Source organism: Rhinolophus ferrumequinum, chromosome 12 (assembly GCF_004115265.2).
Source record: "Rhinolophus ferrumequinum isolate MPI-CBG mRhiFer1 chromosome 12, mRhiFer1_v1.p, whole genome shotgun sequence".
Taxonomy (NCBI): Eukaryota; Metazoa; Chordata; class Mammalia; order Chiroptera; family Rhinolophidae; genus Rhinolophus; species Rhinolophus ferrumequinum.
Window position 1 is genome coordinate 19,757,834 of NC_046295.1, and position 19,774 is coordinate 19,777,607.

At 36.9% G+C, this 19,774-nt stretch overlaps 1 protein-coding gene across 5 annotated transcripts in view; it reads left to right on the forward strand.

Annotated features, from left to right (window-relative positions):
• The first annotated feature begins 398 nt into the window (after positions 1 to 398).
• Positions 399 to 19,774, forward strand: part of SLC24A2 (solute carrier family 24 member 2) — a 242,931-nt gene continuing 223,555 nt past the window's right edge. For 4 of the 5 annotated variants that reach the window (XM_033122666.1, XM_033122668.1, XM_033122669.1 and 1 more), the window contains exons 1-2: positions 399 to 716; positions 2,636 to 3,720. In XM_033122666.1, coding sequence (XP_032978557.1) covers positions 2,791 to 3,720 — 930 coding nt within the window. In that variant the 5' untranslated portion in view covers positions 399 to 716; positions 2,636 to 2,790. The remainder of the gene's footprint in view (positions 717 to 2,635; positions 3,721 to 19,774) is intronic. The other variant, XM_033122665.1, reaches the window with a different exon arrangement.

Below are 19,774 nucleotides of genomic sequence, written 5' to 3' on the forward strand. Positions count from 1 at the left end.
CCCTGTCTGTGACTCCAAATGACACCGTGTCTTGGGTCTCAGTTTCATCACCCATGAAGTGAAAGGTCAGCCTGCAAGTCTAAAGACCCTTCTGTGTCCCAACCATCCAACCTGGAGATACCAGGAACAAACAGCTCTGCAGGCCTTCATGCCTTTTCACTGAACATCTTTTCCACCTTTAAACATTACATCACCTCCTAAAGAAATATGTGACTATTGTCACTTTTTGCAGATAATTGGAGAGGAGGTGCCCAGGAAAGATGACACCGAAGTTGGCAACACTCTCAGGCTTTGGGAAATCAGGCGCGTCACCGATCTGTACGATTTCTCCTCTCTGCCCTTGCTCTCCTGAAAATACTGACCTGGGTCCCCACTGCGGAGAAATCTCCTAAGAGACGGCTGTCGGCGTCGCCTCTGCGCCCAAGAGGCGTGGAGCAAAGGGCGCGGGAGCCGAGAGCGCTGCGGCCACGCTCCCCGCGCAGAGCCGAGAGGGAGGGGCCGGCGGGGGCCGGGCAGCACCATAGGCGGCGCGCCGGGCTCGCGGCGGCTCAGTCTCCTCTGGAGCCCAGCCCTGGCCGGCGAGAGCGGTGGTGAGCGCAAGCTGGAGCGGGAGCCCGAGCCTCCGAGCCGGGAGGCGAAGGGCCGAGAAGGCTGTGGACCGAAGCGCGCATCGCGCTCAGACCCCCGCGGTGTGCGCGTCCTCCTGGCGGATTCCGGTAAGTGCGGGCGGCCGAGCCTCTGCCAGCCGCCAGGCTTGGTGGCTGCTTTGGTCGTTGTCCCCGGATCCTGGGTGCGCGCATCCCGCTGCTGCGCCGCAGGCTCACAGGTGGCTCCGTGGTGGACATGGGTGTCTCAGGCCCCGCAAGGAGTTAGCCAACTCACTCCGTTCCCAGGTGCAGTTTCCGAGCCTCTGTTTCTCCCAACACAATCGCCCTTGCTTCCGGCGTGGGGTGCAGGGCGCGCAGAGGGGCGCTCCCCATCCCCACCCACCCACCCACAAAGGATTCGGGGAGAAGCGGGCCAAGCCCCTCCGCTAGCGGCATCCCAGCTCCTGGCTCGCTAATGGGGCGTATGTCCTGTAGTTTTATTTTCCTATTAACCCACCAGGGAAAGTTTGGGACCATACGAGGCAAAGTTGGGGCGTGGCTGGGGGTACACTTCGCCGGCGGAGGCCGCTACCGTAGAGCTGAGCGGTGGGTTTGCAGGTCGAGCCCGGCTCGGGCTGGAGCTGATGGTGCACCCTGGGAGTTGAGTCCGTCTCTGCCGGTTGCCCCGGCTCAGCAGTGTGACAATGCCCGGGAGCTGTGAGTCGCTTAACCGTTGGTGCTAAGTGTGGACAAATGCCGTCCAGTCGGGAATCTCTGTGACTGGTCCGGTTTATCTCGGGAATAAGCAGCATCTCAGCCTGCTTTGACTTGTGCTCCTACTCTGCAAACCTGACCTCCACCTAATCTCTGTGTTCAACTGGCATGTGTTTCATTAGCTCATTTTACACCTGAGATGATCTCAGCGAATGTCTGTAAAATGAAATCGTTGATATAGAAGAAAAGAACAAAAACAGTGTTTTAAAAGAAAGTTAAAAAGAGGAACCTTCAGATTGTCAACTGTGGTGTCTGGATAGTTTACCCATTTCCTCTGTGAGATAAAGAATGAAAACTGCTTGGATATCTAACCTTCTAGAAAAGTCAATGTTGAGGCTGTTTGGGACAGATTTTGTGGACAGAGGTATTGTGAAATAAGTCAGACAGAGAAAGACAAATACCATATGATCTCACTTATATGTGGAATCTAAAGAACTGAATAAACGAACTTGCATATTGTTTATGAAGTACACACTTGGTCTCCTCAAATAGCCTACTTGTTAGGAGTTGTTTGATTTACTAAATTGTCTGTTTTAAATGACTAAAGGTTGTTTTTAAAAATGAGCTTCAGATGAAAACAATGTCTAGATGTTTAGGGAAGAGAATTTGTTCATGTCACTATAACATTCTTTTGTAAACTTACATTTTTCTAGGGCTACTTTTTCTGCATAAGGAAGCTTTCGTGGAAAATAAGATCCTGAGCTCTTTATGTGTTCAGAAAAAGAGTGATACCTCCTCCAGCACTCAACCCTTTCCGAATGATAGATTAAATCAGAAAAGTCTGCCTGCATATAGAATTATATAATTGGACTAAAAGAAAACACAGTGGATAATTGTTGGTTGTCAAGTACATAGATACTTCTAAAAGAAGTGGTACCTTTTTAGTATTGGGAGGTTATTTGTTACATGATTTAAGGTGGGGTAAACTGATAGGTTTTCATCTATAAAATTTTTATACTTACACACATCTACACCTAATATCGGATTTATCAAAATGTTTGAGTTTGATCATACATTATCATAAGTGCCTATGAAGTGCCACATCCTACTCTTAGTGCTTCATGTGTTTTAACCCATCCTCAAAGCATCTTTGGTGCTAGGTACTGTACTTGTCCTAATTTTTGAAAAAGGGAAAGAGGCACAGAAGAGTTAAGTAAGTTACCCAGTCATATGGCTACATGATAGAACTGTGTCATATCTACAAAGTTCTATTTGTAAAAAAGACATATGATTTTATGGTTTACTTATCCTTGTTTTTTTGGTTTTTTTTAAAGCATCAATGTCAAAAATATTTCCTGTGGAGCATAAGAACCCCTGATTGTGGAAGTGCCTCCCAAACACCATTAACTATAAAGTGAGGCCAAGTATGCAAGAACCATCTGGTTGAGTTTACAATTTGAAGACCACCGTATCCACCAGAAGACCCAGGATGCATCTGCACCAAAGCACCACCATCACTTTCTTTGAGAAATGGTGTTCAGATAAGTCACCATCTGGCTGCAAGAGACATTATAATGTCAGGAAAAAATTAAAGTTAATTCGAATCTTAGGCCTTTTCATGGGCCTGGTAGCCATTAGCACTGTCCCGTTTTCAATCAGTGCCTTTTCTGAGACAGAGACCCAGAGCACAGGAAAGGCCAGTGGTGCAAGTGGCCCTAAAGTAGCACATGGTTACCCTCAGAGGACTCTCTTAGATTTAAATGACGAGATTTGGGATTACAGTCCACAACCACCTCTTTCACAGGAAGGCAAATCTGAGAACAGTACAGATCATTCCCAAGGAGACTACCCAAGAGACATCTTTTCCCTCGAGGAGCGAAGAAAAGGTGCCATCATTCTGCATGTCCTTGGAATGATCTACATGTTCATAGCCTTAGCCATTGTCTGTGATGAGTTCTTTGTTCCTTCTTTGACTGTCATCACTGAAAAACTGGGCATCTCTGATGATGTGGCTGGAGCCACCTTTATGGCAGCGGGGGGCTCGGCCCCAGAACTTTTCACATCTCTCATAGGGGTATTTATTGCTCACAGCAATGTTGGCATCGGCACAATTGTGGGCTCAGCAGTGTTCAATATCCTTTTTGTTATTGGCATGTGTGCTCTGTTTTCTAGAGAAATCTTGAACTTGACATGGTGGCCGCTCTTCCGGGATGTGTCCTTCTACATTGTTGACTTGATCATGCTGATCATCTTTTTCCTGGATAATGTCATCATGTGGTGGGAAAGCTTGCTTCTCTTATCAGCTTATTTTGCCTACGTGATTTTCATGAAATTCAACGTCCAAGTAGAAAAATGGGTGAAGCAAATGATCAACCGCAATAAAGTCGTCAAGGTGACAGCACCAGAGGCCCAAGCAAAGGTTGGTGGTGATGATTGTTTATTTAATGTTCTTCTTGACTGTAGTTCTGAATTATTATGTTTTTGAGATCTGCCTTTTTTTTTTTTTAATGTGATTGTATTTGGGGCTCTAGTGGATAGTTGGTTGCTTTCTGTGGTATTCTCATAGCCAGGCTAACATGACAGTGGGGGAAAAAAATGTGGGAATATTCTTGTGGATGTCTACTAAGTTCTCAAGCTATTTGCTTCTGAGTAAAACTTTTGAAAATATAGGTTACATAAATATCCCAGAGCAGACTCAGCAAACAAAATAATCTGTCTCTTACTTTCTGAAAGTAGGCATAATGATTTTGTGTGCAATTTAATTTTCATGGGAAAGTGTTTGTGTGCCTAGCAAGTTGCAGGGCTTTTTCTTTTTAAATGGGCATGTAACAATTATCATGAACCGTTTCTTTAAAGATACTTAGGGAAGAAAGTTTGTTTATGTCATCAGAGCTACACCTTTAAGTCAGCAGCCTTGGACCCAGCAGGACTGGTCAGGAGAGTGGGTCATGGCCATTCTCCTTGGTCCACATCATAATGCTTTAGGTCACTTGGCCAGGAACTGATCGCAATCCATGAAAGAGTCATTGGCAAGCCCTGCCTCTGTAGCTTGATGGCGCATTTTGCATGCTGTGATAAACATGACCCAAAATACCTTTGCTGTAGAATTTCAGGGAATTTTAATGACAATAGTGGCCTCCTACTATTTAAATGGTGAGAAAATTGGTAAAGAGCTTGAAAGAAATTGATCTTCAAAAATGTAAATTTTTTTAAAAAAAATAATGGATAAGCAGCATCAATAACATTTTAGCTTAAGTATAGCAATGCAGTTCTGATTTATCAACATTGGAATGGTACCTCTGAATGTGATTTTAAACAGAAAACCAAAATACATATGCAGACTTTGTACTAGCATCTGGGGAAATTCTCATATATGCAAAAAACAGATGTTGAGTGGAGAGCGAGACATTTTGTCCAAAATGAAAAGAAAAAATTATATTAATTTGGTATAATTCCTTTATAGTCAAATTTGGTGGCCAACCATCATTTTTGTAACAGCCATGAAATGGAAGCAAAGTGCAGGAAAAAAACTCACCAGTAACACTTCTATTTATTACATGCAAAAGAGTACTGTTTTGTATTGTATTTTTTCTAACATGTCACTCAGTGTATGTTTGGTTGTTAGAAACTGCTGTACAAAAAACAATCACTTACATGCAAATAGGTATTCAGGTGTAATAATTAAGTATATATCCTAGAGGGCATAAAACAGTCATCACTGAAGCCCTCTTCCTGCTCTGATTTTGTAACCAAAAAGATGAGCCCCCACGCTCTCTCCTCAAGGCTGACAGTTATTTTGAGTGGTTTGCGTTAATAGTCCATGTGTTTATTTCAATTAGACTACTGAACGATTGCCAAGGGAAAGGCATGTTTTTTAGAAGCAAGGAAATGATTTGGTATCTTAATAAATATCCTGGATTCATGAAGGGTAAAAATTCTTTTTGAGAACTCAACACTTTTTTGTTTTGTTGCCCCACAGTGGAACTTTGTTGACTTAGACACAGACTCAGCTAAGGTTATGTTGGCAACATTTATAAAAAAGGAATTTGCAAAGCAACCCAATGATGTATTTAAGATTGCAGGGGGATTTTGTATTCTGATTGGGGGACAGGGAGCTGGTTTCATGCATTGGGGAATAACTTTTTAAATACAATTTACAGGCAGTATTTAATCAATTGTAAGCCATTCATTAAAGTAGCTCTAGCAGGATTTTTACCTACTATATTAGGTGACTGTCATGTCATTTTTATGATACTTTAAAAGTCAGCAATTAGGCTGACATTCCTCAATAGTTATTATTCAAATCCATACGTTTGTGCTATATTTAATATTGTGCATATTTTCATTTGGAAATTCTGGATTTATGTAATTAAAAAGACGAAGAAGATTATCTTCATGACTACTTCTCCTGTTTCTGATTTTCCCACAAAATGCGTTCATTGTATTATTTTCCTTTTAGCACCAAATAGCTTTAATTTATCCCTTTTAATTATTATTATTATTTTGGTATTCAATAACTAGGTTGAACTATAAATATCATGGGGGCAGAATTTTTTAAGATAGCTATGTCTTGTTTGGTATTCCTCACAAATACCAGAACACAGTTGTATATTTTCAGGTGGAACAGTGCATAATGATATGTGGGTTTCCTTCAGGAAATTTTACCTTGCCAATTGCGCTTTTGAAATATTGCTGAGAAATTTTTTTTCAGCAATTAATCTTTATCATTTGCCTAATTTCAGAATCTTATGGCGCTTTTGCTCCCCAGGCACTGAATATAAGTGTCCCAAAGCGGGATGGGTCCTTGAGTGTGGCCATCTAATTCTCTGACCTGCAAAGCTGATTTCTCTCTGTGTACCCACCTTTCCTACAGAAGTCAATGCTTCTGACATCATCAGAATACTCAGGGAAAAAGACCCTCAGCCAAACTGCAGCCCTCAGTGGAGTCTTCATAGAGAGGAATGTGCTATTCATGAATTTAGGAAACAAAACACTAAGCATGGTTTCATGCAAAGCCACCTCACTGTCCTATTTGCATAATTATGGGGCATGGGAGTTTGGGACAGTGGAAAGAAAATATGTAGATATTCTTCTGTATATAATCAAATGTTCTTCCTAAAAACATCAGTTCTGCTGGACTCTAGGCCGTGAAATATCTTTGAAACTAACCAGTACTTGCTTCATAGACAGGTTGAAAATCTTAATTTGGTTCCATTATTGATGATGTTTATCGTGGGGCAACTGCGAAGCCTGGAGAAATGTGTGAACTGGCATTTTTTTCCCATAAAGTAATAGTTTTTCATCTCATTTAATTGCTCCATCCTGTGTGCATTTTTTAATTTTATTATTATTATTTCTTTTAGTGATAATGTTATCCTTTTTAAAAACATTGTGTGGTGTTATGACATGGTAAAGGTACCCTGTAATGACTCAGTGAAAAAAGAGTTTTAACTCCATATGTATAATTAGCCCTGTGACTTCAGAGAAGTCACGTAAACTCTCTGAGACTATTTCCTAATAAAATCTTAATACCTACTTCATAAAGTATGGAAAATTATTAAATGAAGAAATGAATGTTAAGTAGTGAACACAGTCCTTGGCAAATGTGGCTGTTCAATAAATGGTAGCTCTCTTCCGTTTATTTTTTTAACTTATTTTTTTAGTTCCATGTGTACAAAACAGCATAGTGACGAGACATTTATATACCTCACAAAGTAGTAACCCCAATAAGTCTATTACCCATCTGACACTGTACATAGTTATTACAATATTATTGACTATATTCTCTATTCTATACTTTATATCCTTGTGACTATTTTTTAAAATTATAGTTGACATTCAATATTTTGTATTAGTTTCCGGTGTACAGCATAGTGGTTAGACACATGTATAGTAGTTCTCTTCATTTTGTCTTCTGTTATTAAATGAAAAGAGAGTCAGAATAAATTATTTCAAATTTGAGAATTTCAAAACATTCCTTGAAGATTGGAATTCACCCCATTAATCCTTGAGTAAAGCAGGCCATTGTCACCCTTTGAGGTAAATAATGTTTGTCATATTATAATATTTCTAAGCCCTAGATCCCATACAGTGAATATATGCCGGCCAGATATTATCATAAACTCCAAATGCCTTTGTTGTCCTGAAATTTTATTGTGTACAATTTTGCTTGAAATAAGTAGGCCACTAACTAGGGTTTAGCAAGATCTATGCTAAGCAGAGATTTTTGTTATAAGGGTATTTTTATTTAGAAATGAATAGAATTCTTATCTAAAAACTTCTCCAATGGCTGGTTAGGAATAAATTTGAATCCTGCAGGACGCGAAGCAGTGGAGTTTCAGGCATCCAGCTCATTTTGCAGTGCGCCTGGCCGGTTGCTGAGGTCTGTTGATCTGTTATGGTGTTAGGCTGTCATTGGCCTAGAAAGCAGCTGTCCATGGTATTTAACTTCTTAGACTTGGCACTGTAATCTGACAGCAAGTCAGCCCAGTTCTCATTGCAGGGAATGGTCTAAATAAAGATGCTTAAGGCTGGAGAGTTCAAGAGCAGGCTACTTTGTCATTTAGGTGTGTCTTGCTGTATTCAGTTTGTGTGTTCCTGAAAGTTGTTTGTAAACAGAATTTTTGCAATTCAAACTGTTATGATGTTTGTGAGAAAAATCAGAATTGGAATAATATTATAAATGTGCCTCATACAGTGAAGTCTTTCTTAAAGGTGCTAACCCATAAATAATTTTATAAATACAAATATATAGTCCTCAGATTGCCTGGACACAGAATATGTTATAAAACTCAACTTTTGTTTCCCCTCCAAACCTAGTAAATAAACTAGTAAAATAACTGTACAAACCTCATTGAAGATAAGGTAAGATCATCCTTAAAATAAATAAGAGGATAGTATTAGTTAATAGACTTGGAAACTCTCTGTCCTTCCCAAAAGAAAATGTAGGCATTAAAATTCTTAGCAGACTAGAGGCCTGTGAATGTAGTGTGTTTATTTATCTAGGGATACAGCATAGCACTTTTCCTTGTTTTGCTTCCCTCTGCTAATAGTGAAAGCAAGTCCTTCAGTTACTGTTTGTGATTCAGAGAGTGAGTGGAAGTGTTTGGAGAGACCCAGAAAGCCCGGTGGATTTTAATACACAGAGTTCAGATTCCCTTGTTTGTTCCCTTGCTTCTCTGGTTTCTCCAACAAGAGATGACCTGTGAACCTTCCTGGAAATGTTGAGAGGAGGAGTTACTCCTGCATACCTTCCTGCGTTCGTCCTCTTCTCCCTCTCTCCTTTGACCCTTTTCCTCCCTTCCCTGCCCTTTTCCCCCTTTCTTTCCTTTTTTTAAAAATGGCAGAGCCAGATATTTTATATTTTAACTTTGACAAGAAATGAGATTGTTATCTGAAGCTACTCTCTGGCTACTGTGGAGGCAAGTACATCTACAGTATGAATTTGACTGGTTTAGATTTTTTATTCTTTTACTTTGAACCTTCTTCTATTAGGTAAATCTTCAGTAAAGAGAATATACCAGCATTTTGTTTAATTCAGTTTGACAATCATTATCTTTTAACGGGAAAGTTTAGTTTATTTACATTGATTGTGGTTACTGTTACATTTGGATTCTTTTCTATCACGCTATTTTATACTTTCTATTTGCTTCAGTCTTCTTGTTTCTTTTCATAATTTTTTTCTGGCCTCCTCTTTGGATTGATTTTTCATGAAACCTGTTTTGCCATTAATAGTTTGGAATTTATATACCCTATGTCTATTCTTTTTGTGTTTACCCTAAAAAGTTAATGTGTATATTTAATTCAAATATACACATTAATATCTTTACACTCCTGCTAAACAACCTAAGACCTTAGAACATTTTAATTCAGTCGCCTCTCCCCCATTGTGTAAGATTTGAAGTCCATGCAAGAATGTGGAGAAAAGGGAACCCTCGTGTACTGTTGGTGGGGCTGAAAAATAGTGCAGCCATTATGGAAAATAGTTTGGAGGTTCCTTAAAACATTAAAAATAGATCTACCATACAACCCAGCAGTTCCACTGCTGGGTATTTATCCGAAGAAATCCAAAACACTAATTTAAAAAGATATACATACCCCTACGTTCACTGCAGCACTATTCACAATAGCCAAGATATACAGACAACCAAAATGCCCACAAATAGATGATTGGATAAAGAAATTGTGGTACACATATACAATGGAGTATTACTCTGCCATAAAAACTGAAATCTTATATTTGTGACAACATGGATGGACATAGATGGTATTATATTATGCTAAGTAAAATAAGTCAGACAGAGAAAAACAAATATTATACGAGGTCGGACAATTGCATTCACGAACTCATCCTAGAAAAAGTGCTACATACCTCACTGGTGAATATCACTACGGTCACCTTTGAAGTACTCCCCTTGGGAAGCTATGCACCAATGCCAGCACCTAGTCCACCCTTCAAAGTAATTTTGGAACTCTTTTTCTGGAATGACCATCAGAGCTGTCATCATATTACCCTTGATGTACTGAATGTCATCAAAATGTCTTCCTTTCAATGTTTCCTTTATCTTCAGGTAAAGAAGAAGTTATTAGGGGCCAGATGAGGTGACTAGAGAGGGTGTTCCAATATAGTTATTTGCTTACTGGCAAAAAAACTCCCTCACAGACAGTGCCATGTGAGCTGGTGCATTGTCGTGATGTAAGAGCCATGAATTGTTGGCGAAAAGTTCAGGTCGTCTAACTTTTCACGCAGACTTTTTGGCACTTTCAGATTGTAAACTTGGTTAACTGTTTTTCCAGTTGGTACAAATTCCTAATGAATAATCCCTTTGATATCAAAAAAGGTTAGCAATATCATTGCAACAAGTTTGCGAACTTAATTGTCAGACCTCATATGATCTTATTTATATGTGGAATCTAAAGAACAAAATAAATGAACAAACAAAACAGCAACAGACCCATAGATACAAAGAACAAACTGATGGTTACCGGATGGAAGGGGGGCTGGGTGAAAAAGATGAAGGGATTAAGAAATCCAAATTTGTAGTTAGAAAATAGTCATGGGGATGTAAAGTACAGAATATAGAATACAGTCAATAATATTGTTAATAACTATGCATAATGCCAGATGGGTAATAAACTAGTCAGCGGGAATCACTTGATAAATTGTATAAATTTCTAACCATTACGCTACACACCTGAAATTGATATAAAATAATATTTGAATTCTGGAAGATTCAACTATAATTGAAAAATTTTAAAAAAGGATTTGAAGTCCATGATTTAAGATCTACCTTGATATTTTATAACAGCTTTATTGAGGTATAATCATCACTTCTTTAACCCTACAAATTAGACATTGTCATTATGCCATCAGTGTTTTTAGATTTATCCACATTTAAAAAAATTTTTTTTTTATTGGGGAACAGTGTGTTTCTCCAGGGCCCATCAGCTCCAAGTCGTTGTCCTTCAGTCTAGTTGAGGGTGCAGCTCAGCTCCAAATCCAGTCGCCGTTTTTTTCAACCTTAGTTGCGGGCAGCGCAGCCCACGATCCCGTGCGGGAATTGAACTGGCAACCTTGTTGTTAAGAGCTCGCGCTCTAATCAACTGAGCCATCCGGCCGCCCCGAGATTTATCCACATTTTTAATCAATTTTCCCCTCCTCATTCCTTTTCTCATATCAACTTTTTTTTAATGGTTTTTTTCCCTCTACCAACTTACTACATTCTTTGTAAGTTCCTTTAGAAGAATCCGTTAATAGTAAATGCTCCTGGTTTTCATTTGCTTAGAGGTGTATTTCATTTTTGTTCTTGAAAGACAGTTTTGGTGGGTAGAAAATTATTTTTTCATCCCATTTTGAAAATAATGTTTCATGGTCTCTGACTTCCCATTTTTGCTGTTGAAAAAACTGCTGTCATTGTAAATATTGCTTCTTGGTAAGAAATGTCTTTTTAACTGTTTTAAGTTTTTTTTTCCTTTGTTTTTGGTGTTCAGCATTTTCCATATGCTACATCAGATGTGGTTTTCTCATTTATTTATTCCCTATTTGTGATTCATTAGACTTCCTGAATTTGAGGATTCATGCCTTCCACCAATTTTCCCTCTACCTCACTCTTCCTATAATCTTCTAGAATTCTGATTAAATATATGTGGTATCATCTCAACCTATCCTCCATGTCTTTTAAATACTCATTTTTTTTTTTTAATCTGTGTTCTTCATTGTGGTCATTTTTGTATATCTGTCTTCTAGCTTCTAATTTTCTCTTCAATTTTGTCTAATCTGTTCTAAAACTCATTGTTTAGTTTCTAATTTTAATTATCACATTTTTCATTTTTGGCAGTATTTTTGTAGCTCTTTTTCACATCTTTCTGGTTGATTTTCGTTGCTTCTTTTTCTTTCATCATTTAATATCTTATTTCTCTAAACATGTTAAATATATTTATATTTCATAGCTGGTATTTCTAATGTCAGTATCCTTGCAGGTCTAGTTCTGTTTTTTTATTGATTCTAATTGTGTAAGATTGCTTCCTTTCTTACAGTGATTCTTTTTTTAAAACTTTGAACTCATATTCCTTGGAACTTTACGTTTGGAAAGTCATTGAGGTCTGGGTTTTAAGTGTATTTCTACATAGAGGACTATATTTTTCTTTTGTCAAGTGCCTGGGAGCACAGCAAACTTGGAACTATTCTAAGCTAAATATATGACTTTTTTCTACCCAGGTAGTGTGATTCAGATTCTAAACACCACATAAGTGAGTCTGTGCTTAGAAATTTTTTTTTATATTCGTTTCAGGTTTACAAAACACCATAATGATTAGACATTTACACCCCTCACAAAGTGATAACCCCCTCCCAATCTACTACCCCTCTGACATCATATATAGCTCTTACGATACCGTTAACTCTATTCCTTATGCTGTACTTTACATCATATATATGTATATGTATGTATATATGTGTATATATATATATATATATATAAAATAGTTGCCATTCAATATATATAAATATATACATATATTTAATTATAGTTGACATTCAGTATTGTTCTCCATCAACTTCAGCTGTACAGCGCAGTGGTCAGGCATCTACACAATCTATGCAGTGATCCCCCTGGGATCTGTATATTCTCAGAATGTTTGATACAACCTGGCCATCATAGTAAAGCTCCCCATCAACAAAAATCCTACCAACAGCAAATTTTGAGTCAAATCAAATCTGAGGCAATTCTGACAGAAAGATATATGGGGCGACTTTAAATTTGCTTTTTAAATAATATATTTACCCAAGTAATATCCTCATTGTACATCAAAAACATAAAACACATCAAAACATAAAACAGAACATTTAAATTAGCTTGTAATCTCTCCATTGTGACATCCAAAAATAGCTGCGCATTTTTGCATGTATTCTTCCAGACTTCTCTCTCTCTCTCTCTCTCTCTCTCTCTCTCTCTCTCTCTCTCTCTCTCTCTCGCTCTCTCTCTCTCTCGCATGCACAAACACATACATACATACATACATATATATTTAAATAAATTGGAATGATGTTGGATATATACAACTTTCAACTTGTATTGAGTATATACCATTTAATTTTTTTAACTTGGCTTACTATGAGTATTTCCTCATGTCATTAAATGTTCTTCTAAAATGTTATTCACTGTTTAGCATTATCATAGAATAGAAAGTCATTTTCATATTATAAATTTACTGCAATATAGCACTACTGTAAAAATGCTACAACAAATAGCCTTACACATGAATTTTTCATTTTGGAGAAGCAGAAATTCTGGATTAGAGATTATGAGTTTTTAAAGTTTCTGCTGCATTGTAATACACCTGGTATTGTTGACTATTATAATTTTTAATATATTTAATTGTATAGGTGAAACAGCATTTCATTGTTTTAATTTGCATTTCTTTGATTAGTTAGGAAGTTGAATATTGAAAAATATTGTTTTTTGAGAATTAAATTTTTCTTTTATAGATTGCCAGTTTCCTATGTTTCCTTTCTGTCATTTAAAAAGTTTGCTGTGATAACTCAAAGGTCCCTAACAAATATATGCTGAGAATCAGTAACTTTAGCTCTCATCCCTCTCCACATTTCCACAGCTAAATAAAGCCAGGAGGTTTTTGCAGTTTTTGTTTTAAAGGATGAATTATTCTGAAGGTTTATTCAGAATCCTTGTGAGACAGGATTTGGGAAATGAGGTTACAGGGATCGGGATGTGCCCCCTACCATGTGATCTCAGAGGGCCATGTATCTACTAGAACCCCTATTTCCTCATCTGGAAAATGGGAGATTTGATGTAGGAGGTCTGACAATTAAGTTCGCGAACTTGTCGCAATGATATTGCTAACTATTTTGATATCAGAGGGATTATTCATTAGAATTTATATCAACTGGACAAATAGTTAACCAAGTTTATTATTTGGAAGTGCTGAAAAGTCTGCGTGAAAAAGACAATCTGAACTTTTTGCCAGCAATTCATGGTTCTTGCATCACGACAATGCACCAGCTCACACGGCACTGTCTTTGAAGGAGTTTTTAGCCAGTAAACAAATAACTGTGTAGGAACACCCTTCCTACTCTCTTGATCTGGCCGCCAGTGACTTCTTTCTTTACCCAAATATAAAGGAAATATTGAAAGGAAGATATTTTGATGACATTCAGAACATCAAGGGTAATAGGATGACAGCTGTGATGGCCATTCCAGAAAAAGAGTTCCAAAATTACTTTGAAAGGTGGACTAGGTGCTGGCGTTGGTGCATAGCTTCCCAAGGGGAGTACTTCTAAGTAGTGCTATTAAGCAATGAGATATGTAGCACTTTTTCTAGGATGAGTTCGCGAACTTAATTGTCAGACCTAGTAGATGGCCTGAAAGATTGCTTTCAGCTTGTCATTTCTGTCCCGAGAAGCTCTCATATTTACTATGCAGAGCACTCTAACCATATCAAAGAAAAAACCTAATACATTAATCTAAAACAGAAAACCAGATTCTAATCATACTCATATCACCAAACACTTTTCCTAAACTGGCTTCCATGTATTATTTTCATGCAAATGATTTATTGATTTAGCCAAACAATAATTCCTCCTTAGGCATACTGTGGGAAGTAGCTCTTCCAGACAGACAGAACAACTTGCATGGGAGAAATTCATTTAAAGTTCACTGCAGGACATTAGGCCGCCTCAGCATTTGTGGCTTTTGGCAGTGAAAACCCCACTTGGCAGCTGTGTTTGCATCCCTGGACTGCTGGTCTTTCCAGAGTCAAGAGAAGAGAGTGATCTGAACTGGGCTTAATGTACTTGATACCAGGCCTTTCTTACATTAACATTCTGAAATACCAGGGGTGCCAAAAAAACGTATACACGTGACTTGTAGTCACCTTTTGTTATTGGTATATATTGAGCATTACAATTTTAATACAGTTTTTTCCTTTCTTACAACGTGTGTACATTTTTTTGGCTCCCTCTGTAGATCTCGTCTCCACCTGCAGGTCAAGAATCTGGGTGTCAGAAAACAAACAATTGCCTAAGGTCCAAAATCTGGGCTACAAAACTCCACTTAAACGTGATTCTGTTTGAGTCCTAAATACACGCTAGTTCTTTTTGGGCTTCTCACTGGACTATTGGTAGTAAAGACAAAACAAACCTCCAAATTAGATTAAAATTCGATTGTAGTCTCTGATAAGTCAGTGACTTTCCAATATTTTTTACTGTGACCCTCACTAGGAAATACATTTTGCATCCTAACCCATTATAGTATATACTCACACACATGCACACATACTTAGGTACATGTTTACATATATTTATATGCAAAAATAAAATCTAAGTCTGAGGCACTTTTATATGTCTTATATTTTCTTTCTTTTTTTAAATATTAATTTCAGGTGTACAAAACAATATAGTGATTAGACATTTACACACCTCACAAAGTGACAACCCCAACAAGTCTATACCTATCCGACACCATACATAGCTATTGCAATACCATTGATTATATTCCCTATCCTGTACTATACATCCCGTGATATTTATATTTTTAAATTATAGTTGACAGTCAATATTATTTTGTATTAGTTTCAGGTGTACAGTGTAGTGGTTAGATAAATTTATAAATTTATATAATTTATAAAGTGATCTCCCATAAGTCTAGTACTCATCTAACACTATACATAGTTTTTACAATATTATTGACTATATTCCCAACACTGTATTTCACATCCCCATGACTATTTTGTAACTACCAATTTGTACTTCCTAATCCCTTCACATTTCTCTCCCCAAAACCCCTCCCATCTAGCAACCATCAGTTTGTTCTCTGTGTCTATGAGTCTTTTTCTGTTTAGTTTGTTCATTTATTTTGTTCTTTAGATACCACATATAAGTGAGATCATATGGTATTTGTCTTTCTCAGTCTGACTTAGCTCACTTAGCATAATACTTTCTAAGAAGGCCCATATATGTAGTCACAAATGGTAACATTTCATTCTTTTTTATGGCAGAGTAATACTCCATTGTATAAATGTACCACAATTTCTTTATCCAATCATCTATTGATGGGCATTTGGGTTGTTTCCATATCTTGGCTATTGTGACGAGTGCTGCAGTGAATAAAGGGGTGCATATATCTTTTTGAATTAGTGTTTTTGAGTTCTCTGGATAAATACCCAGGAGTGGAATTGCTGGGACATAGGGTAGTTCTATTTTTTATTTTTTGAGGAACCTCTGAACTGTTTCCATAGTGGCTACACCAATTTGCAATCCCACCAACAGTGCAAGAGAGTTCCCTTTTCTTGTTTGTTGATTTATTGATGACGGCCATTCTGACAGGAATGAGGTGGTATCTGATTGTGGGTTTTATTTGCATTTCTCTGATGCTTAGTGATGTTGAGCATCTTTTCATATGTCTGTTGGCTGTGTATCATCTTTGGAGAAATGTCTATTCAGGTCCTCTGCCAATTTGTAATTAGATTGGGGTTTTTTTTGGTGTTGACTTATATGAGTATTTTTATAAGTTTTGGATATTAACCCTTTATCAGATGTATCATTGGCAAATATCTTCTCCCATTCAGTAGGACATCTTTTCGTTTTGTTGATGGTTTCTTTTGCTGTGCAAAAACTTTTTAGTTTGATGTACTCCCATCTGTTTATTTTTTCTTTTGTGTTCCTTTCCTGAGGAAATATATCGGTGAAAATATCACTAAGGGTAATGTCTGAGAGTTTGCTGCCTATATTTTCTTCTGGTTTTATGGTTTGGGGTCTTACATTTAAGTCTTTAACCCATTTTGAGTTTATTCTTGTATATGATGTAAGAAGATGGTCCAGTTTCATTTTTTTTGCATGTATCTGTCCAGTTTTCCCAGAACCACTTATTGAAAAGACTGTCTTTACCCCAGTGTATATTCTTGGTTCCTTTGTCATAGCTTGAATGACTGTATAGGCATAGATTTATTTCTGGGTCCTCTATTCTGTTCCATTGACCTATGTGTCTGTTTTTATGCCAATACCATGCTGTTTTGATTATTATAGCCTTATAGTATAATTTGATATCAGGTAGGATGATACCTCCAGCTTTGTTCTTCTTTCTCAAAATTTCCATGGCTATTTGGGATCTCTTATGGTTCCATATAACCTTTAGGGTTATTTGTTTTAGTTCTGTGAAAAATGCCATTGGAATTTCAATAGGGATTGCACTGAATCTATAGATTTCTTTGGTAGTATGGACATTTTAAGTAATTAATTCTTCCTATCCATGAGCATGGTATGCATTTCCGTTTACTTGGATCTTCTTTAATTTCTCTCTTCAATGTCCTATAATTTTCTGAATACAGGTCTTTCACTTCCTTGGTTAAATTTATTCCTAGGTATATTATTTTTTTTTTGATGCAGTTGTAAATGGGATTGTTTTCTTAATTTCTTTCTGATAGTTTGTTATTGGTGTATAAAAATGTAACTAGTTTCTGAATATTAATTTTGTATCCTGATACTTTACTAAATTCACTAATCAGTTCTAATAGTTTTATGGTAGAATCTTTGAGATTCTCTGTGTATATTGTCATGTCATCTGCAAATAATGAGTTTTACTCATCCTTTCCAATTTGGATGCCCTTTATTTCTTTTTCTTGTCTGACTGCTGTGATTAGGACTTCCACTACTAGATTGAATAAAAGGGGTGAAAGTGGACATCCTTGTCTTGTTCGTGATCTTAAGGGGAATGCTTTGAGCTTTTCCCTGTTGAGTATGATGTTAGCTGTGAGTTTATCATATATGGCCTTTATTATGTTGAGATATGTTGCCACTATTCCCAGTTTGCTGAGAGTTTTTTTTATCAGAAATGGATGCTGGATTTTGTCAAATGCTTTTTCTGTATCTATTGATATGCTCACATGATTTTTAGTTTTCATTTTGTTTATGTAGTGTATCACTGAATTGATTTGTGGATACTGAACCAACCTTGCACATAAGGAATAAATTCCACTTCACTGTGGTGTATGATCTTTTTAATGTATTGTTGAATTCAGTTTGCTAATATTTTGTTGAGGATTTTTGCTTCTATGTTCATCAGGGATATTGGCCTATAGTTTTATTTTTTTACATTGTCTTTGTCTGGTTTTGGCATCAAGATTATGGTAGCCTCATAAAATGAGACTGGGAGACTCCCCACGCTTTGAATTTTTTTGAATAGTTTCAGAAGAATAGGTGTTAATTCTTTTTAGAATATTTAGTAGAATTCACCTGTGGTGCCTTCTGGTCCAGAACTTTTGTTTGTTGGCAGCTTGTTGATCACTGATTTGATTTCATTTGTTGTAATTGGTCAGTTCAGATTTTCTGTTTCTTCTTGATTCAGCCTTTGAAGATTGTATGCTTCTAGGAATTTATCCGTTTCTTCCAGATTGTCCAATTTGTTGGTGTATAATTGCCCATAGTATTTTCTTAAATTTTTTTGTTTTTCTGTGGTGTCCATTGTCACTTCTCCTCTTTCATTTCTGATTTTATTTGTTTGGGTCGTCTCTCATTTTTTCTTGATGAATCTGGTTAAAGGTTTATCAATTTTATTTATCTTTTCAAAGAACCAGCTGTTAGTTTCATTGATCTTTTATATATTTTTTGCCTCTATTTCATTTATTTCCACTCTAATCTTTATTATTCCCTTCCTTCTACTTACTTTGAGCTTTGTTTGCTGTTTTTTTTCAGTTCTCTTAGGTGTAAAGTTAGACTGTTTATTTGAGATTTTTCTTGTTTCTTGAGGTAGGCCTACATTGCTATGAATTTTTCTCCGATGACTGCTTTTGTTGTGTCCCATAGATTTGGGGTCATTGTGTTTTCATTTTCATTTGTCTGTAGGTATCTTTTGATTTCTTCCTTGATCACGTTGTTGATCCATTCCTTATTTAGTAGCATGTTATTTAGCTTCCATGTGTTTGTGTGTTTTTCAGTTTTTATCTTGTAATTGATTTCTAGTTTTATACCATTGTGGTCTGAGACACTTGATATGATTTGTCTTCTTAAATTTGTTGAGACTTGTTTTGTGGCCTAACACAGTCTATCTTGGAAAACGTTCCATGTGCACTTGAAAGGAATGTATATTCTGCTGCTATGGGGTGAAATGCTCTAAAAATATCAATTAAATCCATCTGGTCTAGTGTGTCATTTAAGGCCACTGTTTCCTTCTTGATTTTCTGACTGGAAGATCTATCCATGGGTGTCAGTGGGGTGTTAAGGTCTCCTACTATAATTGTGCTACTGTCAGTATCTGCCTTTATGTCAGTCGATATTTGTTTTATATATTTAGGTGTTCCTATGTTAGGTGCATAGATGTCTAGTAGGGTTATGTCCTGTTGTTGGATTGATCTCTTTATCCTTATGTAATGTCCTTCTTTGTCTCTTATTGTAGTCTTCATTTTAAAGTCTATTTTGTCCAGTACAAGTATTGTTACTCCAGCTTTTTCTTGATTTCATCTGGACAAAATATCTTTTTCCATCCCTTTACTTTCAGTCTATGTGTGTCTTTCAATCTGAGGTGGGTCTCTTATAGACAGCATATGCATGGGTCTTGTTTTCTTATTTATTCAGCTACCCTGTATCTTTTGATTGGAGCATATAATCCATTTACATTTAAAGTAATTGTTGATAGATATGTAATTATTGCCACTTTATTATTCATATTTTTTAATCTTTTTTTTTTTCATCTTAAAGAAGTTCCTTTAAGAGTTCTTATAAAACTGGTTTGGTGGTGATGAACTTCTTTAGTATTTTCTTGTCTGGGAAGCTCTTTATGTGTCTTTCAATTGTAAATTATAGCTTTGTTGGATAGAGTAAATTAGTTATAGGTCCTTTCTTTTCATCACTTTGAATATTTCATGACAATCTCTTTTATCCTGCAAAGTTTCTGTTGAGAAATCAGCTGATGGTCTTATGGAAGCTCTCTTGTGGGTAATTAACTGCTTTTTTCTTGCTGCTTTTA